The sequence below is a fragment of the Phascolarctos cinereus genome, unplaced genomic scaffold (assembly GCF_003287225.1).
Source record: "Phascolarctos cinereus isolate Bilbo 61053 unplaced genomic scaffold, phaCin_HiC Scaffold_9;HRSCAF=440, whole genome shotgun sequence".
In the NCBI taxonomy this organism is placed as follows: domain Eukaryota; kingdom Metazoa; phylum Chordata; class Mammalia; order Diprotodontia; family Phascolarctidae; genus Phascolarctos; species Phascolarctos cinereus.
The window spans coordinates 247467025-247493233 of NW_027556402.1; the positions used below are offsets into that span (position 1 = coordinate 247467025).

General features: G+C 35.9%; 2 protein-coding genes across 2 annotated transcripts; both read left to right on the forward strand.

The window, feature by feature from the left end:
- Positions 1 to 7116: 7116 nt before the first annotated feature.
- Positions 7117 to 8074, forward strand: LOC110199562 (olfactory receptor 8K3-like). The gene is given in 2 exon segments (XM_020974436.2): positions 7117 to 7817; positions 7819 to 8074. Coding segments are annotated over 2 exon segments (957 nt in total).
- Positions 8075 to 24773: 16699 nt separating this feature from the next.
- Positions 24774 to 25721, forward strand: LOC110199622 (olfactory receptor 8J2-like). The gene has a single exon (XM_020974498.1). It carries the CDS (start codon positions 24774 to 24776, stop codon positions 25719 to 25721), a length of 948 nt encoding a protein of 315 aa, XP_020830157.1.
- The last annotated feature ends 488 nt before the right edge of the window (positions 25722 to 26209 follow it).

A 26209-nucleotide genomic window follows, 5' to 3' on the forward strand; every position in this document is an offset into this window, starting at 1 on the left:
TTGCTAAAAGGTACCATAGACAGTGAAGTAAAATTGGAAAAAAAAATCTATATCAAGTTTCTCTGATAAAGGCCTCATTTCACAAATATATAGGGAACTGAGATGAATTTATAAAAATAAGAACCATTCCCCAATTGATAAATGTTCAAAGGATGTGAACAATTAGTTTTCAGAAGAAAAAAATCAAAGCTGTCTATAGTCATATGAAAATGTAATCTAAATCCCTATTGATCAGAGAAATGCACATTGAAACAACTTTGAGATATTCCTTTACACATATCAGAAATGACAAGTTCTGGAGGGAATGCCTAAAAATGCATAAACTAATGCATTGTTGGTGGAAATGGAATTTATCCAATCATTCTGGAGGGAACTGTGCCCAAAGGACTATAAAGAAGAGCATACACTTTGACCTAGTGATACCACTACTAGGTCTGTACCCCTAAAGAGACCAAAGGAAAAGAAAAAGGACTTACATGTACAAAATATTTATAGCTCTTTTTTTGTTGGTTGCAAAGAATTGGAAATCCAGGGGATGTTTATCAGTTGGGGAATTACTGAACATGTTGTTACACATGATTGTAAGGAAGTACTATTGTGTTATAATGAAATGACAAGGAGGTGCTTTCAGAAACAAATGGCAAGAACCATATGAACTGATGCAAAGTGAATGAAAAGAGACCATTTTGACAATAACATCAATGTTTTAATGATGCTCAACTATCACTCAGCTACTCTGATGATAAAAATTATTATCTACCTCCAGAGAAATAATTGGTGAACTTTAAGTATAAACTGAAGTATAATTTTCTGTTTTATTTATTTATTTATTTTTATTTTTTGGCTATATGACTAATATGGAAATATTTTACATGATTTCACATATATGATTGATATCTTTGCTTGCATTCTTAGTGGGATGGGTAGGAAATTTGGGTGAGGGAGCAAATTTGGAACTTAACATTTATAAAGAAAAGAATGTTAAAAATAAATTTTAAAAATGATATAATTATACAAGTCATATGATATTTGAGAGTATATCTACCCAGAGCCAACCAAGAAATTTATGAATTCAATTATAAAACTTTCTACAGAAACAAAAAATAGGTTAGATAATGGTATACACTTCAGCAGTTCAGGGGCAAGTTAAATCAATGAAGTAGAAATTAAGACATCACCAAAATTAGTTTGCTTATATAATTCTCAAACTATCAAAGTTATATTTTGTTGAGCTTGAAAAATAATAATCAATTTTATGTGGAAGAACAACAGGTCAAGAATATCAAGGACAACAATGAAAAGCCTGGATAGATGACTCCCACATAAAACCTACATGACCATGACCAATGAGAAATACTGTTGAAAGTAAAAAAAAAAGCAGATTCTGAATTCAGAAATATTAATTTACTTATTGATGATAAATTGTAAAGAGAGAAGTGAGAAGGGGCATTCCAGGAAGAAAGGGCAAGTGAGAGCAGCAGTGGGAATATTCAGGATGTGGCAGGATAGAATGGGGACTAGAGAAGCTAATATTGGCCTATTGGGTCAAATTTTCACTACTTGTTAAATATAATTAACAATGTTCCACACAAAAATATATTTGTACAAATAAATTAATTTCAAAACTTTTTTTTTCATGTATTTGCTTGGGAAGGAGGATGATATGGAAAGAGACTTAAGTAATGAGTCCCTAATGTGCGTTTTTCCCCCTGGAGAAGGGGCCATATAAGGGAGCTGTGTTTTTTTTTTTCAGAATTATATGAACCTGGAGACAAGTCCTAAGATTTGTTACTTAGCAGATGCCACCAGATGTTTGAGGAATAAGCAAAAACCCCAGCAAGATTCATGGGGCTGGGTCATATGAGCTCAGGGCACAGCTTTTCTCCTCAACAGGTAGGTTGTACTATCTCAATGTATTTGTTTCTGAATTGTTTTGTTTGGCTCTATTTTGTTTTACCATAACTGACCAATGTTATCAGAATCAAACTAATCCTCAAGGAGAATCTCAAGCTGCCATTATGTTTCATAGACTGGAATGTTATTTCTGTCTCCATGGTACCTATTTGAGCCCAAGGATGGAAAACTGTTGAAATCCCTTTTCTAGGAAATAAGTTTGAGCCTAAAATATAAAAAAATAAGCTCTTCAACTTTTGTTATTTCATCTGGAGCTTCTCCCCTTCCCTAATTCCGTACAGATGTCCCTTCATATATACGCAATTCTTGTTCAAACTCTTAGAGAACTGTTTAGGATACTGAGAGGTTAACCAACTTTTGACAGATCACGCAGCTAATCAGAGGCTGGAAAGGAGGGATTAGAGAATAAATCGCAGGTTTGTCTTTGCTTCATCATAAGTCACAGGAGGACTTCCTGACCCTAAATCCATTTCTATCATAGTATCCTCAGATAACGTTTGACCTACAAAGGAAAATAAGGAATAAGGAACAATTCTTGACTACCTGGACTAAAAGGAGAGTATTGTACCCTCCGGAAACTAATAATTTCCTTTGGTTTTGGGAAGGCTATATTTGATAGTTAAGGGGAAGAATTTTGATCCTCAATTTCATTTTGCCTGGAAGTTGTCACCATGACATTGTTTTCTTTGAGTAAAACTAGTGTGAAACCTTTTCACGCAGTCTTGAGGAGAGGGACAGTTAAGACATGATCCGAATAGGATTTCTAATCTGGAAAAGAGTAGCTTACGTTTATGCAGTACTTTAAAGTTTATGATACTGATCCAGCATCCAGTAACAGCCATTTGGGACCAATAAGTTTGTCCACTGCAGTAGTTTGAGACCTTGGGGAGATTATACAAAAGAAAGAGACCTGACAGCTAGCAATGCATAAGCCATTGTTATTTTTTTGCATCACTTTTTAACCTAATCACATTTTAAAAGCTTTACATAATTAGGAAAATAAGAACTTAACTGACATCCCTATGTTAAAGTTAGAAGTGACATAAATGCTCACTTAGAAAGGATCATGAAGGACATATTGACCAACTGATGTCCGAAATAAGATAGGTACCTAACAATAATCCACAAGTAGGAAGATGTCTAGTGAAAGGGAACACACTCCCAAGATGCACTTTGTTACACATAGTGTGCTGCTTTATCTTTTGCATGGGCATGAAATCAGCAATGTGCTGGGAAATGTTGAATAACTGGCTCTCTGAAAAAAAATATCAACACAATACTCTTTTAACCTTACTCTACATTATTAACATTTTCCCATAACTTCTGTAAGTCTAGACAATCAATCAAACAATAAATTTAGTACTCATACTTGCTGATTTCAAAGTATAAATGCATACACTTAAATTTAAATTTAATAGAACAACTGGGGCTGGTTTCAGCAGAACCCTGGGTAAAATCCACCTCTCATTCTTTGGCCAGAGTTGGCCTCTAGGAGCTAGGCAGAATACACAAAATCCCTCAAAATAGGTCTCTTGTGGGGCTTGAATTTACCACTTTTAAATTTCTCTGTTTATACTGTAAGTATGTTGTGCCAAATAATCACTTAGAAATGGTAGCCTTTCAAATGCCCTTGAAGTGCCAATTTCTTTGTCTTTGTCAATGAAAGATGTAGGATTGAAAATTCAGGTTATGGAGGATGCCTGATCTGATTACATTCATCATCACTCTAACTTCACTATTACTGAGAGGATCAAGAAAAACTTAAATCATAGCTGTGCCTTTACAATGTCTTCTGGAGCTCAGTTTTGAATTTTGGACTCAAAATACTGCATTCTGCTGCAGCCCAAACTGATTTCTTTTAGCTTCTTTACCATCAATCAATAATTTATAAAGGCTCAGAATGTACTCTCCTCTCACAAACAATTGTGTGGATTCTGCATTTTAAATGTGTCTCACCTAATGACTGTAATTGAAGAACTCCACTGATGGTGAACTTGCAACCTCCCCAAAGAGGCTGTTAGAGTTTTGAAGTTTGATTTTTAGTATAACTTTGCTTTAATTTTACCAAAATTTTCTTTTTTTGCCATTTTTATGTATTCTTATTTCTACCTTGATGAGCCAAGCAGAACCAGAAAAATCTTTCTTTTTTGGCAACTAAAAAAAAATTAAAGACAGATGCTTTATCCCAACAAATTCCAACTCTTTCTTTCTGTATGTTAATCATTTGCACTTCCCTTACCTAACATTTACATGGTAAAGTTCAAGGTGTTCTTCTCATAAAAGTCATTTGCCAGTTTGTCGATATGCTTCCTAAAATTTTGTTCCCAGAAATGAAGCAAACTTCAGGTTTCATCGTGGCAATTGAGAATGCTGCAATCCATTCCAATCATTATACTTCCATTATTTCAGTCTAATACTTTAATAACTTTTGGAGGTGTTTACATAATTACTATGCACTTATATCAAGCATATACTTACTGAAGTTCCCAGGTATTGCAATTCTTGCCTTGACGAACAGCAACATTAGACTTAAAATTATGATTGATTTCCTCAGAAAAAAGTAATTTGTCAATCAATTGGTCCATCAATATTGATTAAAAGCCTATTGATCAAGATCTTTGCTAATTGCCTTGGATAAAGCTCTGTTAACTTTATCTTGCTCTATTACCCTTGTGCCACTAATATGATTCTTTATCTCTTCAAGTTCCAGTTTATTCTTTTCCATGATCATTGTCCTGGTGTCCCACTTCTCCATCATCAGAGACAGAAAGCCTTCTCCACCTGTACTTTTCACACTGTCTCTTTTCTATTGGATACTCTTTTAAAGGTACTTGAAACACTGGTCAAAACATTCCTTAGATATTGACAAAGTGGTTTCGGTGTGCTACACGCTAGTGATCCTCATTGTGAATCCTAAGATCTACAGCCTGAAGAATAAGGATGTGAAGGAAGCTCTGAAGACAGTACTCCCAAGCCTTAACAAACTTTTAAAAATCTATAAATTACAAACATTACAGAAAGAGATTCACAAGCTGAAGTAGTAGTTATAATAGAGTGTTGGGTATAGGCAGTAAATAGCCAGGAATAGAAGACAACCAGGCAGTGATAAATCGGTTAAATGGAAAGAAAAGAAAACAAAAAAAAGGTGTCAGAACAGAGATCTGGTACCCTATCAGTAGGCATATTCAAGTCTAGAAGAAAGGCAATATAGAAGCAAGTTAGGAAGATGAAAAGGAGCTTGGGAAGGGGGAAATGAGAAAAAGGTATAGGATGAAGGAAAATCAGATCAAATGTGAAATCGAGAAGATGTCATACTGAGAAGTTTAACTTCTTGGCCATCCTTTTGCATCCTACTAAATATAGTCACTCTAGGATTGTCCAGTATTGTAGGTAAAGGAAATGGGGCTGTGAATGAGGTTTCTAGGGGGACTTAGGTTTCAAAACTCTGCTTAATTCCAAAATTATTATTTTTTTTATTTTGTTAAATGATCTAATGATAATCATTTCGTTTAAACCCTCCAGTGGTATGACTTGAAATGTATATGACATTTTACCATATTTCACAGTCAATAAGTATTAGTCGGCATCACCGTACCACCTAGCTGCCCCAAAGCACTATATAATGTAAACATTGAGAATTATTCTCATTAAAATTACATCAATTCAGTTTAAATATGAAAATAAAGGGGTAAGAGAATATTTAGAAGAATCTTAGTCAAAACAGAGGATTTTTGCTAAAACATGCATATCAAAGTGAATTCATGAAGGTGGCAACTTTTGGGGACAGTTTTTCTAGGCTTTTGATAGCTAAAATTCTGTTACACTGCGAATATTTGTCACAAATGTTATTGGTCAGAGCATTGTAAACTGGTGACCCTGGGATTTACTGGATGCTTTAACACTGAAACTGGGGGGTCTTTGTTTATGCCTACAATTATAAAACTAGAGTGAGCTGATGTGATATCTTATTGAGCAGGTGCAGATGTGACAAGTAAGTGGATTCTTACTTGAAGATCACATGTAACAAAGCTAAGGACATTTCTGAGGCTTTCCACTTGTCACACATGAGATGCTAAGCATTTTGGCTGTCACTGCCTTTCCTTGCATTAAGTGAGTCACATCGAATTTTTTGAAAATGATCCAATTTTGTCAAGTTCTTGAAGTGATTACAACAGAATAGGATTGTTTCCATGATATGTGAAGGATACTAGCAAAATGCATTATCTATAAATAATTACTTGTCTTTATTGATGAGAGGAAGAAATGGAAAAAAAAATCCTGCTTGCTGATGCAGGCAAAAGGTAAAAGGAGGGATAAGAAGTTCCCTTCTTCTTAAATCCTATTAATTTTTTTCTTTTCATTTTAAGACATTGCTTAAAATATTATTTCATGAATATCCATGAACAACAACAAGAAAACTTCCAATTGTCTTTACCCATCTCTCTTCCCAGAAGATTCAGACTATGTTCCATGATATCAAGGGCCCAAGGTTATTCCCTTACCACTTTGATATCTACAGAGACTTTTGATGTCTCTGGATGACTAGATGTCATGTGAATTACCTGAGAGAGAAATGTCTTTCTTACTTGTATAATATATGGAAACTAACAATTTTCCTTAGGACCAACTATGTTTTAATGCAGCATATCTTAATATTAAGACTAAAAAAATACACACCTTTTTTGGTGGATCATTTGTATTTTCGTTAGGGAGTTGATTTTTGTGGTGTTTTTGTTTGTTTTGTCTTGTTTTATTTTTACAAATCCATCCAATTATAAATTTTAGCTGACCAGTATCACAGATCTTTTCATGCAAGTATAGAAATAATAATATATATTTTTTAAAAAGCATAGGGATGCTTGAGCACTAATATTGGTTGGTAGACCAATCACATTTGTAAATATAGATTGTGGCTCATGGGAGCATCATATAAACAAATTTCATAAACATTTTTTTTATGTCACTGAAAATGATAGTTATTAAATATATCAAAATTTTGCCCAGGTTCACCTTCATCATATAGACAGCAAAGAATCTGTCTCTGGTACAGACACTAAGGAGAGGTTATGGGAAGTAATGAGATCTTTGTTGAATTCCTTGATGTGATATTGAACAGTGCATTTGCAAATATGCTACACACAGAATCTCTCGTGAGTGGTACATCCTAGATTCGAAGACCATATCCCAGATTACTTTGCCTGCATGGAAGACATGGATAAGTGGAATGAAACTACATCATTTCAAGTAACTGAATTCATTCTCCTGGGCATCACAGATCATCCTGACCTGCAGATCCCCCTTTTCTTTTTGTTTCTCATCATCTACATGATTACATCTCTGGGAAATCTAGGCTTGATTATCTTGACCAAGATTGATTCTCGCCTGAAAACTCCCATGTACTTTTTCCTCAGGAATCTGGCATTTATTGATCTTGGATACTCCACTGCAATTGGCCCAAAAATGTTGGTTAATTTTGTAATGGAGAAAAATATTATCTCTTATGCTGGATGTGCAACCCAACTAGTTGTTTTTATAACATTAATTATAAGTGAACTTTTTATGTTATCAGTGATGGCCTATGACCGCTATGTAGCCATCTGCAATCCATTGCTTTACATGGTCACCATGTCAGACAGAATGTGCTGCATCTTGGTGGCCATACCATATCTCTACAGCTTGTTTGAAGCACTGCTGATTACAATTAAGATTTTTAATTCATCTTTTTGGAAATCTAATGTAATTAGTCATTTCTACTGTGATAGTCTCCCCCTCTTAAGTATTTTATGTAGTGATGCAAAGGATGTAGAATTAATCATTCTGAGTCTTTCTGCTTTTAATTTAGTTTTCTCCCTGCTGGTTGTTCTTATTTCATATGGACTCATTCTCATGGCCATCCTCAGGATGAACTGCCGAGGGCAGACGCAAAGCCTTCTCTACATGTGGCTCCCATCTCACTGTGGTGGTTGTGTTCTATGCAACACTAACTTTTATGTACTTGCAGCCCAAGTCTAGCCACTCCTTTGATACAGACAAAGTGGCTTCCATCTTTTATACCCTGGTCATTCCCATACTCAACCCTTTGATCTATAGTTTGAGAAACAAGGAGGTTAAAGGTGCCTTGAAAAGAGCCTTAGACAATCAATGCAAATGTCTTCTTTGATATTCTATACAGTATAAGATCCTAATTGTTTATTAGAAGAAAACAAATTTCCCTTTTGTATTCTTAGACAGCTTATGCTTATGTTTCTTCTTTTCAAAGTAAACCTTCTTTCCTATTTTCTCTTTAACTGAGCAGAAGATTGCTTATTAGCATCTGTGGCTTTCATGCTAAGGCAAAATCTCTCTACACTGTAGAGTACCAAGGAGAAAATGTAGACAAACCTATCTTTATTAAAATTCTCATCAGTAACAGAAAAATAATAACCACAATACATTTCCTTGGTTTTCTCTGCAAAGGAGAACAGTAGCTCCTGAGGCAAACCATTTTACTTTGGGATTGCTAAGGAGTTGTAGTGTTTTGTTGTTGTTTTTGTTTATTTATTCTCTTAATACAATCTAGATTTGCCTTTTTCATATATTTCTAATTACTCCAATTTCTGACCTCTGGACTAATCAGAGTAAATCAATTCCCTTTTCAATAACATAATCCTGTATATAATTTAAAAAAAAATTCCCACACATTACAAACCAAACCTTCTCTTCTCTTGACTAAAAATCTCAACTAACTTCAATTAATCTTCATAAAATCCCTTCAGTAATACAGGCTTCAGTGAGGAAAAAAAAATTCTGGTAAAACTTCACCAAAGTTAAAAGGGTTGTCTCAGATGGTAGATATTGTCCCTCATTGAAAACTTCAGGAAAATGTTTTACGAACATTGTTCATTATATCAGTGATAGGATTCTCTTTCATGAAAGAGTTTATCTTTATGACTTATTACAGAGGATTTGAGATGTAGATTCAGGATCTACCAGGGCTTTTTTTTTTTTTGGACAATGGGTAAAGCATTGTTTATTTTTTTCTTCATTCTCTTCAATAAAAATGTACCCCAGCCTTTGAAATGGGCACTATGGATAGGTCAGTTTATCTCTGCTTTATCTCCTTCATAAATAGTTCCATAATTTACCAATCACTTTGTATAATACAAAATTTATTTGTTCTAACACTCCTTTTGCTCAGGGTAAAGGCAGTCACTCTAATATTCTGGAATTTGTTGGGAAAAATCAGTGCTCACCTTATGAACAGCAATATCACATGCTAAAAACCTTGTGGGTGGTGGACACTGGAATCGAAGAAGGACATTGTCATCTCTTTCCATAGTAATTGCCTACATGGAAGAAATGGAGAGAAACCACAGTGACCCAGGGGACTGAATTTATTCTTGTGGGACTCAGAGACTGCTCAAAGCTGCAAACTGCTACCCCCTACTCCTGGTCATATACACTGTCACCATGATGGTGCACTTAGGCAAGATCATCTTGACCAAGATGGCAGCTGGCGTTTACTGATCCTGGCTGTTCCACTGTCATTGGTCCCAAAATGCTGGCCAATTTTGTAGTAGAAAACTACAATTTCCTCGTGTGCAACCCAGATATTTGTCTTTATTATGTTCCTGATCACTGAATTTTGCACATCCTATCAGCGATGGTTTATGACTATTAAGTAGTTATTTTTAAGTCCCTACTCTATATGGTTATCATGTTGGACATCATCTTACCGAATTAGCATTTTGTGTCATTTCTCTTCATAGTTAAGCTTTTTAAAAAATTTTATTCTTTTGTGAACATAATGTTATCAAGTATTTCTACTATGATACTCGTCCCCTGTTGTCCATTCTATGCACTGACATATAAGAAATAGAGTTAATCATTCTTAGTTTTTTCATGCTTTCCTCTCCTCCTGATTGTCCTCATCTCCTCATTCTTATTGCCATCCTCAGGATGAATTATGCTGAGGGCAGGCACAAATCCTTTTCCACCTGGATTTGAGACTTCTATCATACCTTCCGTTTCCACTCAAGTTCAAAATATTTGCCGTGATGTTCACCAGGCTAAATAGCCTCAGTTCCTTCAAACAATTTTTACATAGTATAACCTTTGCCAGTCCACTTATTCTTCTCTGGTTGTGGTATAGCTCATCCTTCTTTAAAAAATGTGGAGCTCAGAATGAAATAGATTTCTCAATAAATTATCTGACTGGAACATAGTACAATTGATATTTGAATCATTAGTCTTGGAGGCCATGTCTAACCTGAAGCAAACTAAGATCATATTAGTTTGGCTGGCATCTTGAATTATTGATGATGATGATGATGATGATGATGATGATGATGACAAAATTTATATAATGCATTAACTTGTGTAAGACATTTTACATATGCTACCTCATGGAATCCTTGGAAAAAAAGGTCAGTTTGGTGTTATCACTGGTCCTATTTTGCAGATGAATAAACTAAGGTCAAGAGAAATTAAATGCCCTGTCCATGGTCAAATAGCTACTAAATGACTGATGCAGGATTCTAAAGCAAGTCTTCCAGACTATAAGTTCAGCATTCAATTCACTTTGCCACTGAGCTATCCATCATATTGAAGTTGTAGTGCACATATATCTCCAGCACTTGTTTTAGAATAACAGCTGTCTGTCTGGACATTCCCTTGGCTTTATCTTGTACTAGCAAAACTGAAAGTTTTGGCTTAAATTTAGGACCTTAATATATCCTTATTATTTTTTTAATCACATTATCAACTTCATCTTATTAGGCAGCTTGGCTTTGCAGTGGATAGGTGTACAAGTTGGGTACTGAAAGAACTGAGTTCAAATTCTACACTGATGCTTATTAGTATTTTAACCTTGCCCAGTCACTTAACTGTGATCACTTTCAGTTTCTTCATCGTAAAATGGGATAATAATAGCAGAAAATGAGGTTTTCAGAAGATCTGAAAAATCCTAGTGCAGGTTTACATTTGTGTGTGTGTGTGTATGTGTGTGTGTGTGTGTGTGTGTGTGTGTGTGTGTGTGTGTGTGTGTGTAGGTAGGGAGACAGAGAGCTATAGAGAAAGACAAAGTCAGAAAGATAAACAGATGGAAAGAGACAGTGAGAAGAGTGGGAGAAGAGAGAGAGAGTTCTGTCTTTAAAATGAACCATTCTGCATGAGCTAGTATTCTGAGTTCTTTAGTTTTTAACTCTCACATACTGTTTCCTTCACTGATAAAGGATTTGGAGTAGACTTATTTATAGAAGTGTATCCTTAGTTTAGATTCAATGGGAGTATGGGAAATAAAGAGAAGGGTATGATTTTCAATGGCCCAGTGATGAGATGTGAAATATGATAAGAATAAACTGTCGTGGAATGTTTTTTTTTCCCCTTTTAATCATCATGTTTTTTCTTCTTTTTTTTCCTTGGGAATTGCAGCCTCCCTTCCCAGTCCCCTATGCATCATTTCTGTTGGGTCTGGTTAATTAAGCGAACAGCCCTTTGTTATTAAAAATAGTAACTTTATATAATTCCCTCAATGATCCCCTTGCCTAGTATTCATTTTTGAAGTGGTGTATAGTTGGCAACATTCTCCCCCATCATTCATTGTTTCCCAGCCTATCATTTCTTGTGATGTAAATTACTATGGAGACTCTCCCCATTCACTGTAGCCAATGAAGAAAATATTTTTTAAATTATCTCGTTTTCCCCTTTAATAATAACCAGAGGAAGACATCATTTATAGGCCGGTATTTGAATACATGGCCAAAGAACCTCAACAACCACCAGTAAGAGGTTATATAATTCTGTAAAACTTTATAAAACATGTTATATGTATTATGTCATTTGAGCATCATAACAGTCCTGGGAGTTAAATTCCACCTCTTCTCCATGGCTTGGTCAAATGCATTGCTGGACAAACCTACCATATTTAATGTGTACCTACCAAGATACATCTCTTCTATCATGTATCCATGCTTATATCTGTGCCATTCCATCAGGTCCTTTTTACAGATAAGGATATTAAGACTTAAAGATGTTGAATGTTTTGTCTATCATTATATGGCTTATATGGGTCACAGGAAATAGGTGAATTTAGCCCTTTCTGACTGCAATCCTAGAACTTTATCTACCATGCCATGCCTGCTTTTGAAAAGGAACACCACAACCAAAATCTGAAGTAGTACCTATACTTGTGTTTCTTGTGTGTCTATGCTGTCCTGAGTCATGGCAGTATCAGACAAAAATGGTGTATTATATTCCAGTCATGCCTGACAAATGTTAGTGATAATGTAAATAGTGGAAATTGAAAGAGATAATACCCTTTTGGGAAGGGGTTAGGGACCTGGATCTTGAGGCAAGCAAATGAAAACCAAGAATGTTATTCTATTAAGGAACATAGACAATATCAGTACAAGTATGGTATTTGCCCTACCTGGCCTACTAAATAGTAGTATCCTGAATTCAGGTAGGTCTGATCCATGAAATTGTCTAGTCCCCAGGCATCTTCTCATAAACCACCTAGCTGGGTATTGCACATCCTATTCCACATCATCACCATTGCTCCTGCCCCCCCCCAACTTCTAGAAATATGATTATATCAACTCTGTTATTTCTCCTGGATGAATTGAGTCCCCTGTGGTCACACTCAATATTCCTTTAACTTTTCAAATTAATGTGTTTCTCCTTGGTTACCACATGCCCGTGCATGTTCATGTGCACATACCCACACATTCTCAAACAGTATTAGAATGTGAGCTTCTCAATCATAGATACTCTGCTTATATTTTTATCTCTAGCCCTTAGCAGAATACTAATGTGTTCATGACCATTCATTCACTTATTTATCAGAGTTTCTAAATCATAGAATTCATAAATATGTGAAAACCAATTCTGAGTTAATATTTAGGTCTAGGAACCAGTACTTCCTTGGAAGAAATTATTCAGAGTACGTCAGGGGACTTGCCTATCCAATTCACACCATCTACTCATACACCTACCTTTTATGGGAACCATTTGTGTTTCTGACTTGCACCCCCACCTACACAAGTCACTGCGCACTCATCTCCCTTAGCCTTTATCATTTGATTTTGCCTGGAAAAGTATGGAGTCAGACATGATTCTTTCTCATAGTTTATCAAAAGGCTATTTTTGGAAAAACTCTACAATTTTTGACTGGGCCTGTAATGATCAGCTCCTCCATCATTTTCCTAGTCTCCAGTTCCTTGCCAGTCCGTGAGCTTTTGGAGGCATCTCCTTAAAAGTTGTGAACTCAGAGCCATCTGCACATTTTATTCATCTTGCTTAATTCTACTTAACAGTTGTGGGCAAGAACTAAGATGTTGAAATTCCAGGTTTGAAAACATGATAAAGACCAGGAAAACATAAGGTGAATATTGAATGAATTCATCTAGTAATCAATCAAATTTACCATCTGAATAATGAGGGGAATGGTCTTCTGCTAATTTCTGGAAGTATTTTCTCATACAGAGTGTATAAGAAAAATATAGCGAGTCTCCTATGCTTGAGGGTTCAAAAGAATTATTACTGAATGTGGCCTTCTATTTATAAGGTACCTTGGACCCTCATAAAGTAGGTTTGAGTCTTTCTGAGCAGTCTCAAGTTCCAACAGGGAAGGTAATGCAACCAACCTGTATTAAGTGATTACTATTTGCAAAGACACTGTGCTAAGTGCAAGGGAAGGGAAGGTGAAGAAAAGAAACAAGCAATTGGTAAGCACCTCTGAAATGTTGGGGACTCAAATACAAGAAAGAAAACAGTTCCTATTCTCTAGGAGGGATGAATGTGAAAAAAATATGCAAAAGGAAACTGAAAAGTAAAGATGGTAGTCAGAAGAAATGATATTCACAGGAATGGGGGAAAGGAGATAGGTAAAATGGTGGAGAAATCCTTTGAGTCCTAAGCAAAGCTCTGAGGATAATGAAGGTTGGTCATCCCGCATCCTTCCCCAAATGGAAGTCAAAGGAGGAATTCATCAACAGAATAATGAGGTCAAATTGGTGAAGGGATGTTCCAGGTAAGTACATACGGATGAAATTCCCACATATATCCTCTCACTGCTAGAGTGATCTATTCCATTCAGTATATTAGCACACAAGCAAACCAAACCACAGCTCTTCTTAATTGCTATTGGTGTATCTCCTGTGTATTGCCACATACATTTTCTGCAGGAATATGGTGTTTCTTGATCTTGGATATTCTATAAACATTTCTCTCAAAATGCAGATCACATTCATAATGGGGGGGAAATAGTATTTCCTGGCAACCCACTTAGGTCTCTTCAGGTCTCAGTTCAATGACAAGCTTTTCATTAGACAATGATGACTTTTGACCATTATTTTGCTCTCTGTAAGCCCCTGCTCTCCACATTCATCATGTCAGACATTATGTTGTGTCCTTTCACTATGATTCTTCTGTGTCACTCCTTGAGAAAATAAAGAACTTTAATATATCTTTTTTTACAGTTTAAAAGTAATCAAACTTTCACCTGTGATAATTTTACCCTTTGGCTATTGACAAGCTGTTTTGGCTTAATACAAGTGAAATAGAATTACATAATGCTAATGATTTCTGCTTTCAATTTGATCTCCTCTCTCCTGATTTTTTTTCTTACTTGTTCAAACTCATAGCCATCCTTAGGATCAACTCTGAACCTGAGAGTCTTTTTTGTACTCAGGCACAAAGCTTTCTCTTACTGTGTGCCCAACCTCACAATCATGGTTGTGTTCCATGGGACTCTAACCTGTATATACTCACAACGTAAGTCTCCTTAATTATTCTGTATCAAAAATCAATGGACTGGGTTTACAATCTGCTCATTCCATTGCTCACGCCTTTGACATACAACTTGAAAATTAAACTTGAAAAAACAACTTGAAAAGGATGACAGAAAATTGATGAAAATTTACTATTTATTGTGCAATATATATTCTAGGTCAGGTGAACAAGATGGAGAACTAGACATTTTCTCAGATCCTCACATCTTCTCAAACCTCTCCAAAACAGGAATTATTCACACAAGATAAAGCTACTTCAGCTGTCTCCAACACATAGAACACCATAAAAACAAACAAGGTACAAACTGAATGAAGCAACAACAGAGAAGAATCCTTAACCCTTAATATGCTTATTCAACACTCCGTCCTTCCCTACCTGCCATGTTCCAGGCAGCAGGGAGGCACAAACCAAACCACATATTTGCAAAAGTACTCAACTATATCTGACCCTCCCCCAGTCTGTGGAGATCCAAATAGCAGATTTTTTTCAGCCTCTGATACATGATATTGTTCTGTTCAACAAAAAAGCTGGGCCAGGAACTGATGAATAGAGGAAAAAAAGATGAGACAAATGTGTGGCTTTGTGGCCTCTATCAAGCCTAAGGGAAAAGGTCCACCATACATTTGGATCCAGTTCTGACCCCACCACGCATATATACCAAAGGAATCCAGGATAATATAAATGATCAGTACTCCTTTGCATGTAAGGTTTGATTTTCCCTATTCCATAATATCAGTCAATGAAGATTTGTTAAGTATCTACTACGTAAAAGAACTATATTGAACACTAGGAATAAAAAAATGAATTAAAGAAGATAGTTCCTGCACTTTAGGAGATTACAGTCATATGAGGGAAGGTAACAAATAAAAGCATGCTGAAAAGTGGAGGCAGGGGGAGAGATAGGAAGGCATGATGAAAGTTCAAAAGCAGTGCATGTAGTGGGAAATATAGAGAAAAACTGCTAGAAGCTCTCTTTATGTAGAAGTTCATCATTCCATCAGAGGGTCCAATTATCAGAAGAGAGGGTGCTGTGATGAGAGTGCACAGGAATTCAATATTGCAGAATAATGGGATTTTTCTGTGATGAGTTTCCTAGGAAAGGAAGGTATGATAGAGAGCTCCTTCCGAGGGAAGGATATTCACTCAGGGTAAATCTTTAAGACATTTGTGTTTGGAGAGACAGAGATAAGGAGGGATACTATTCCAAGCATAAGGAACTGTATATCAAGGTAGGGAAACAGGAGATATAGTAGGTATGGCAAATAGCAAGTGAACCAGTTTGAAAGGAACACAAAGAACCTAAAGGAAAAATAGATTAGAACCAGGTTGTAATAACACCACAATAGTGGAGTTTGAATGTTATCCTAAAGCAAATGCTTTGACACTAATCTGAAGTTTTTGTTTGTTTGTTTTTGTTCATTTGTTTGTCTTAATTTCTTTTTTTGGTCATGGGTCCCATTGGTCAATCTAGTAAAGCCAATGGACTCCTCAGAAAATGAGCTTTCAATGAATAATATATAATACTAAATTGAGGAATGTTAATAGGTAGGAAGTAGAAAAGCCTGGAAGTTGTATTAAGATGATATTTTTCATTTAAGTTATGTATAATAGATGAATTTATATACCTTTTCCTTTGCCTTTAGGTCAAGCTGGGTTATGAAGAATGACCAAAATTTCATTTCTTCTGTTCTGTTTTTAATCACAAACTATACAATCATTAAAAACATATTTTTTCAATATATTATACATAAAAAAATATTATAAGAAGTTGTGGACTTTTATTATGCACATTTCATATTTAAAAGTGTTTCTTTAATAAGGGGACAACAAAATTACTTGATTGGTTTTGCTCCCTTCAAAATTTTTAAAAAGATATATTTATTGATGTCCTCTGTTTTAGGCATTCCTATGACTTCCAACTAACTCACCACCACCCCACTCCAAATAGAAAGCTTTTCTTACAACAAATAGAATACTTTAACATAATCACTAAAAATAAAAATTACATTTCCTAAGATGTTATTCATCAGAGGTTCAGAAGAAAAATACACAGTGTGCTGTCAATGATTGGAGAAGAGGGAAACTGAGACATGGGATGGGGAACATGGCTAAAGTAAGATTATAGAAGAGTAGAAGGTTCATGAAGCATCTCTTAGTATTACACATAGTAGGGAACACCAGGGCAGGACCAGGCAAAACCAGCAGTAGCAATGAAAAAATCAGTCCCTGAAGAGGTCCTGAAGCAAGATTAAGCATTCCTGGACCATGGATTCCTGGGCATCTTTCCTGAAATGAGCACAGCAAGACCCTAAGTGGAATCTAAAAACATAAAGGAAGTGAGCCATTAATGGGAAGGTGGTGGCTAATGTCATCTCCATCAAAGGACTTCCAACCTATTTATGCAATAGACAGGTTTCTTGTTCAAATTAGTTTTTTACTCTTACCAGCATTCCAGAGACTGATTCCCATTTATGCCTTTATCTGTTATAATACATATATTTGTAACTTGAATATCATAGGTCAGTAATTCTTATCAATTTGTATCATCAACCCCTATGTCTAGTAAAGCCTACAGATGTCTTTTTTGAAAGATGATTTTAGTGATTGTTGATAAATCAAAATAAATTAATTAAATAAAAAAATGAAAGATGATTTTAAATGTATTCCATAAATATAAAGGATTACAAGGGAACTGATTACATTGTCAGTAAATTTTAAAAAATAATCATAGAGCTCACATTGAGACCACCACTCTAGATACAGCCTAAATTCATATCTTGTCAGATTCATATATAATCTATAAGCAGTTTGCAATATTTTTTTCACATCAACAGATTCAATGCAAATATTCATTTAAAAAAAAAGAAAAAGTTTTCATATCTCCCTGGAGATCTCTTTCATGAGTAATACTATCTATACACAACAGACATTTAATAAATGTTTTCTGAACACATGAATGAATAGATGCGTTACAGTGCCCTATCAGATTGTAAGCTCATCAGTAGAATTCTTTTCATACTTTTTAGTCATATCCTATCATCTAGTATTGTACAACTAACATAGTAGGCACTTAATGAATACTTGTTGATACGTAAGTCACAGTGCTTGAATCATATGGCCATGATCAAAACAACATAACCTTGACATTAGGAAAGTGTTGAACACATTCTGAATTTGCAAACAACATTTTTTTAAAAATAATTGTAAATGTCAAAGATAACAGTAAAGGGGGAGGGCAGAAAGGAGAAAGACATTCCAGGAAAGAAGGGAAAATAAAAGTAGCGGCAGGAATCATTGAGGAATAGCCACTATTAGATCAACTATCCTAGGGTCCATGGGATCAATTGATGAACTTTGGGCCACTGAGCCAGATTTTCTTTATGTTAAAATAATCCTTGACAATCAATCTTCCACAAGAAAAGATTGCATGTAAAAGTAATGGCTCTAATTCACAAACTTTTTTTCCCCCATAAATGCACTTGGGGGCCAAACTAATATGGAAAGGAATTCTTAGTAATTAGTCCCCAGAGTGCCTTTGCTCCCCTGTGAAAGTGGCTCTGTATTGGGCTTTTTTTAGTGTTTTATGTGATGTTGGGGACCCCGAATTTGTCATACATAAGAAGTCCCTAGACACTTCAGGAACAAGCAAAACTCCACAGAAAAATCCATGAGGCTGAGCCACATGAGTACAGGGCACTAATTTTTCTTCAATAGGTAAGTCAATCCCGGCGTGGTTTTGGTTCTTTTTTGTTTATCTTTAGCAGACCAATGGGAACAAAAGTCAAACAACCTTCATTACACTACCTAAGTTGCCTTTATATTGTGCAGACAGCCACCAGTTACTCTAAGGACTGAAATGTTGTTTCTGTCTTTGTGGAACTTGAATGAGCCCAAGGAAAGAATACTATTCAAACCCTTTGGTAGGAATGAAATTATGAGCCTAGGACTGAGAAGGTAGTTGTTGAACTTTCATTAGTTCCATGTTGATCTACTTTTCCAGCACTGTACAGAAGTCCCTTCATCCATTCTCAGATCTTGTTTAAAATCTGTGTAGGGTAGAGCTCTCTCTAGGTTACTTAGACATTAAGTAAGTCATCAAAGGTCACACAACTAATCCACATAGGAGGCCAAACTTCAAGACAGGACTTCCTGATTTTTCAGTTCCGTTTTCCATCTTCTGTGTTATGGTGTTTATTTTTTTTTGTTTGTTTGTTTGCTTGTTTTTAGATGATGGTAGCCTTAGAAAAGGAATAAGGAATTAGGGACAACTGTTATCTAACTGGACTAGCAGTGGAGTACTATAGTTAAAAGAAATCTAATAATTTCTACTGGGTTTGGGGATACCATGTTTGTCAAGAGCTTTGATTCTCAGATTTCATTTTGTCCAGACCATTGTTACCATGGCCATCTTCTCTTTGGTTTAACATACTCTGCTACATAGTTAAGCAGGACTGAGTAGGTGGACCATTAGGATAGAAATCTGTCTAATAATATGAATGAATTTCATGCTTACTTACCAAGCAGGAATGTTATATCTAAATATAAATAAATGTCTCATATCTCTCAGTAGAGAATAGATGATGCATTTGGAAGGAAAGAACAATAAAGATAGAGCATTAGTCATTCATCAATGGAAGCAGACCATTAAAAAAAATGAAACCATTTGGGTATGTAATAATAATAATACAAGTTGCAAGAACATTTGGCCTAAAATGTTCCTTCCCAGGATTCAGGAATCTAACTTCTGAGAATACGTTGTTATTAGAAGTTTTTTGTGGAGATTAGATTGTACAGAAGATTCCAGAGAGTGGAATACTGGGAGCCTGTCTCTAATGTTGTCATGACCAAAGGGATTAATTTGCCATGGATGCTTGAGTGAGCCAGGTAGATTTGCTCAGTCATAGATAATAACATATGGTAGGTTAAGGTAAGCTATTATAACTCTTCTCTCATTCTCTACCAAACTATTGCTTGTTTGGAAAGCATTAACATCCCTCTGATTGATTACAGATCATTTCTGACTAGAGCAGACAGACTTGTTGAGAGAAGAAAAAGAACGTTAAAAAATGATAAGGTGGGGCAGCCAGGTTGCACAGTGGATATAGCACCAGCCCTTAAGTCTGGAGGACCTGAGTTCAAATCCAGCTTCAGACCAAACCCTTAACACTTACTAGCTGTGTGACCTTAGGCAAGTCACTTAACCCCAATTGCCTGAAAAAAAAATAAGGAGAAGATATACACATTGTGTTAAAAGATTTGGGTTCAGAGTGAGGGAGGTCAGACATAAAACTTACTTTTATAAACTAAAGGCTCAATGAACACATATGGCAATGGCTTAGTCTTCATATTGTGGCAGAAAATCCCAAGGAACAAGGCCTATTGGGATGAAATAGAGGAATAGTGTGGGAAGGGTTTGCCAGGGGTGTTTCCTGACAGTATCAAAGGAAAGACAGGATCAGAGAGGAATTCTGATTTTTTTTTTCTCACTTTAATAAGAACCTTTTGCGTGGATCTCTGTTTCTACTTGAACTTTTGCTAATTAGTCAGTTTTTGCAGCTTCTTTGGCTAGTGTCTTCAATGACTACAGTAGACATTGTTTCATGTGAGCAATAGAGTTCTAAGGTCACTTAGTATGAAAGTCTACACCTGCTTCAATTGCTGTGATTGTCTTAGCCATATTGCCTGGTAGTTAAAGTTGATGAGCTTTGAAATCTACGCATTCAAATCTACCCCACCACTTTGACTTGTTGAATGTATCACTAGTGGTTTACTAACTCATCAAAATGGCTAATTTTAAACACCCTCCCTTCCTCCCTTCATTCCTTCTTCCCTCCCTCTCTTCCTTCCTTCCTTCTTTTTCCTTTCCTTCCTTCCTTATTTCCTTTCTTCCTTCTTTCCTCCCCTGGTCCCTCTCTTTCTTTTTCTCTTCCTCTCTCCTTTCTTTCCTTGCTTTCTCCATCCCTCTTTTCTGTCCTACTTTTCTTTCTTCCTTTCTTCTTCTCTTACTCCCTTTCCTTCTCCTTTCCTACCTTTCTGTTTTTCTCCTTTCTTCATTTTTCCTTCTGTCCCTCTCTTCTTCATTTCCTTCCTACCTTTCTCTCTTCCTTCTTTCTTTCTTCCCTCCCTCTCTCTGTCCCTTCTTTGCTTTCTTCATTTTCTTACTTCCTTCTTTCCTTCTGCTTTATTTTCTTCTTCCTAGAGTCTATGAAGATTACTTTGGTAATGTAGGAGGAGGTACATTTCCTTCAAAAGTGATAAAGAATCAGTTTGGATCATATTGTCAGGGAACAGGTAAGGACGATTAAGATGTTGCAAGCTTATCTACTACATAGAACCGTAGTAATTATATATATTTTTTGAGGCTTGATTTCCCTTACATACCCAGTCTGGATGTGCTATGGCTGCTCATGAACCCAACCTCCCCCCTTTTCTAGGAGCTGTGACCTGTTCCATGTCTGACTTAGACTGCTTCATTTCTCATGTTTTTAAGGCCTCACTATGCTGGTGCAAGTCATCTTATCAGCTTTAATCCTACTGGAGCTCAGAACCCCAGCCTCATTCTTCTCAGGAGTAGGAGCCATAGATGTGTACCTTTATGCCTGACCATCAATTGTCTTAAAAACCTAAACTTGCTGCTGAATTGTGGGACCCTTACTGGCATTTATGTGCATGATAATGCCTGAATCATCACTGGGCAGAGTCAAAGGGATGATGAGAGTTCTAAAGTAGATAAGAATAGCTCATATTTCTGCAGTACTTTGAGGTTGAAAACCAGTGCAGAATCCCATAGTATTCACTAGGGATAAAGAGCTTAGACTAATGCAGGAGCTCAATACCTTGGAAGGATATCACAGAAGAATCTGACTGGTCACTATTGCTTGAACCATTAAGATTTTATTGAATCATCTTTTTAAAAAAATTTCCACATATGTTGAAGTTGGAAGTGACAGAAAAGAATCTCACTTAGAAAGGACTATGAAAGACATACTGACCAACTGGTGTCTGATCCAGCATCTGCCTTTAGATAAGCTGGGAAACCCATGAGTTTGAAAAACTCTAACAAAAGGGAGCCTAGTACCTCCCAGCGTGCTCTCAATTACGGAAAATATTTTTTCTGAGGAAATATGGCCTTATATCTTACATGGAAATGAAATGCACTTCTTTGTAACTCATGTCCTTTATCCAAAGTTGAGCTCATTAAGATTAAACAGAAAACATCTAATGCCTAAAAAAATGAGTCTGGTACAAATCAAACCCAGAATTATTCATTCATTCATTTATTCATGTATCTATTTATTTATTTATCTATTCATCTATTTATTCAGTCAGTCAACTATTTATTTATTTATTCATCTATTTATTTATTTATTATTTTTGCTAGAACTACATTGTACCTCACGAGTGTTTGGGAATGCTAACCCTTTTAAATGTACTTAGGATATCAGTTTATGTGCCTATCATCAAAGAAAGATGAATATCTTCTGTTAAAAAATATGATTCACTGTAATGTGCCTGGTCTCATCAACTTTCATTTTCACTCTAGTTTGAAATTCCCATAGCACCTACCTACCAGGGTTTTTGTGAGGACCAAGTAAAATAATATTTGAAAAGCCTATAGCACAGTTTCTGGAACATGGTAGGTGTTTAATGAATGCTTGTTTTCTTTCTTCCACTGAGTACAACTTAAATAAATTCCAATTAAGCTTTTAAAAAGTCTAGTGGAACTAAGGTTCCACTGTAGACCCTAAGTACTCCAGTCTCTCACACCTCCAATTGATCTTGCTTTCTAAAAGTCATTCACTTACAGGGGCTCAAAATGTATTCTCCTCCTAACCCAGTTGAGTGGATTCTTAATTTCAATGTTCTGTCACCAGTAGCCGCCACTTGAAGAACTCCCATCATGGTAAACTCTCAGCCTCTCAAGATAGGCCATTCCATTTTCTGACACATATATATTTTAGCATAATTTTCCTTTAATTTTATCAAACTTTGGTTTCCTGCCTCTTCTACTCATTACTCTTATTTCTACTCTGATGGGTTAAATAAAACAAGTAGAATCTCTCCTCTCAGTGTGAGGGAAATGATTCATTTGAATCCCTATTTTATTCCAATCAGTATTAATCAATTCAGTGTGATTCCATAAGGGTTGATAATCGTTAACAAATATTAATGAAATATGCATCTAATAATATACATTTAGTCAACTTAGCTATGTGATAATAGTACAAGAGCAACATGTATTAATAAATATTTTACATGAAGGGATAATTAGACAAGATAGTTTCTTTCTTACAATAGGCCTCAAGATTTAAAACTCTAAATTCACTGTTTACCACTTATTTACCAGTTATTAAGTTCACTTGTATAACCACAAGAATTCTGAAATGATATCTCCATCCTGTTTTCTCAGTTGCCATAGTGAAACTCAGGATGGATGGGAAGTGTTGGCATAATATGGATGGTCCCCCAATTTATTTTTGTATCTCCAGACCATCCTGTCTTGCCCAACATGAGGAGAAGCCCATGTTATGATGACCTAGTCAGCAGAGATGACCCCTGATCCACCCAACCCATGACCTCATGTTGATTACATCATTTTGTGCTCACCTGGAGGGTCAAGAGCAAAGTTTTTGGGTTTTGTATTTTACTTTGCCTCTTCTGTATATCTGGGTACCAAGTTCTTTAAGTAAGGCCATAGGGATCAGAAGGCATGTCAGATCATGAAGAAAATTTGAGATCCACTTCATTAGAAGAAGTCTGATCCCTTAAATAAAGTGCTATTGGCTTGGAGCTGTGCCTCAGTTTCCCCTATTGTAGTTTGAGTATTTTGAGTCCTAGAAGTGATAGACCTTAAAATGTTTAAAGACAGCTGTTTTGCTCCCACTCAATTGCAATTCTTTTCTTCACCAGTTTAATCACTTTCCATTTCTTTGACTAATCTTTATGTGGTAAAATTTCAGTTGTTCTTGATATTAGTTATTTTCCACATTATCAACTTCCTTCCTTAACTGTTGTGCTTAGAAATGAACACAGATTTGACTTTTCATCAGAGAAGAGGAGAACGGTATTGGTTCCCTCTTGATATTAAATATAATGTTTCTATAATTCAGTCTAAGATTTAATATAATTTCTAAGTTTCTACCGAATTATTATTTACTACTGCACCATCTACCAAGCCTGTAGATGTTTTCTTTTCCCCCAATAAAACAATTATTGTCCTATAAACAGAATCATTAGAGCTTCTGAAAATGATCACTGATTTTCTCAGAAAAGAAGGATTTTTGTCGGTCAATAAACATTGATTAAATATCTGTTATGTGTCAGACACTGTGCTAAGTGCTAGGGACACAAAGAAAGTGAAAAGACAGTTGCTGCTGTAAAAGAGATCACAGTCTAATGGGGAGACAACACGCAAACACCTAGGTAAAAGCAAACTAAATTCATGATAAATCTGAGATAATCAGCAGAGGGAATACACTAGACTTGAGGGAGGGCTATGATTTTCCCTGTAGAATTGAAGTGTAATCTCTAACAAGTCCTTGCTGAGTATTTTCTATGGACTCAACACTTTTTAATACTGTGTGATTATCACCAAAGAAACATAAAATCAAAACCTTTAAATGATGCACTTGTTTATTTTCTTAACTCTTGAGGAAAACAAATCTAAGGTTGGAAAGGAGGTTAGCAATTATTTAGTCAAATGCCTCTTTGAAAAAAAATGAGAAACCCAAGTTCCAGGAATGTTGTATATGCTCATATGGCTAGCATGCGACAGAACAGAATTTTAACCCCTTTCCTCAGGTTACAATGCTGAAGCTTATTCTGTTGAGATGAGTTATCATTATTGAAAGAATCCTAACTCTTCCCTGAAAGAGCTTTGTATCCTGGTTCTTTTGCATCATTAAATATAGCTTAGAATTCATGTAAAATATCTCTCCAAGTCTGACAGATTTCTCTAACTTGTGATAACAGCGCAATAAATTCCAGGACATCATTGTCTACTTGAAATGGCATTTCTGGGAAACTCATCCTAAACCCTCTAAACCAGCTCCACATTTTTCCCAATAACAGATGAACCAACAGAATAAATGATTCCAACAAATGTCTCCCACGTGACCACATTCATTCTCATCGGAGTCTCAGAGTGTCCAGAGCTTCAAGTTCCCCTCTTCTTCATCTTCTTAGCAATCTATGGAGTGACGGTGACCGGAAATGTGGGAATCATCACACTTAGTACTATAGATTCTCGACTTCAAACTCCCATGTACTTTTTCCTGAGACACTTGGCTCTCATCAATCTTGGCAATTCCACTGTCATTGCTCCCCAGATGCTGGTCAATTTCTTGGTAGAGAAGAAAACCATTTCCTATTATGGGTGTGCAACTCAACTGGGAGGCTTCTTAGTCTTCATTGTTGCTGAGATTTTCATGTTGGCTGCCATGGCCTATGACCGCTATGTGGCTATTTGCAATCCCTTGTTATACATGGTTGTGGTATCACAGAAGGTTTGCATTCTACTTGTTGTCCTTACCTATATCTACAGTTTAACTACAGCAGTGACTGTCACCTCTTGTGTTTTCTCAATGTCTTACTGTTCTTCCAATGTCATCAATCATTTTTACTGTGACAATGTCCCTTTGTTAGCATTATCCTGCTCTGACACCTACATCCCAGAAATGGCAGTCTTTATTTTTTCAGGAACTAATCTCTTCTTTTCCATGATCATTGTAATTGTGTCCTATTTCTACATCATCTTGGCCATCCTGAGGATACGTTCAGCAGAAGGGAGAAAGAAAGCCTTCTCCACCTGTGCTTCCCACATGATGGCTGTCACTGTTTTCTATGGGACACTCCTTTTCATGTATTTGCAGCCCCGCTCAAACCATTCCTTAGACACTGATAAAATGGCCTCCGTCTTCTACACACTAGTGATTCCCATGCTGAATCCTATGATCTATAGCCTGAGGAACAAGGATGTGAAGGAGGCTGCGAAGAGAGTCCTTACCAACCCTAGCCAAATTTTTAAAAACATATAAATTGATAAATATTCAAGTAAACCATGAGATTCATAAGCTAAGGCAGGGGTTGTCATATAAAGGGCCCAATCAGTAAATGGCTAGGAATATAAGAAAATTAGATAGTAGGTAAAAGTATTGAAAAATGAATAAAGAAAGGGTATCAAATTCAAACAAGGACCGCTATAGTTACATATTGACTTAGAAAACCACATATTAACATTATGTTTTATAATATTTTTATTTATTTTGTTACATATTTCCTAATTATTTTTAAGCTTATTCAGGCAGTAATCCAAAGTGGGCTACCTATTTGACATCTGTTGTTAACAGTCTGAAAGGAAGATAGTTGTAGAAAAGAATGGAGGAGAAATAAGCTTAGGGATCAAAAGCAGACAAGGGCCCAGAACCAAGTAAAATTATATTGATTAAAAGTGGAAATCACAAGACAGTGGACTAAGAATTTCATATCAATTCTTGGGAGTCTTTCTACTTCCTACTAAGAGAGT

Coding starts and splice junctions, on each gene's coding strand:
- LOC110199622 (XM_020974498.1), top strand. CDS start 24,774: ATGATTCCAACAAATGTCTCCCACGTGACCACATTCATTCTCATCGGA.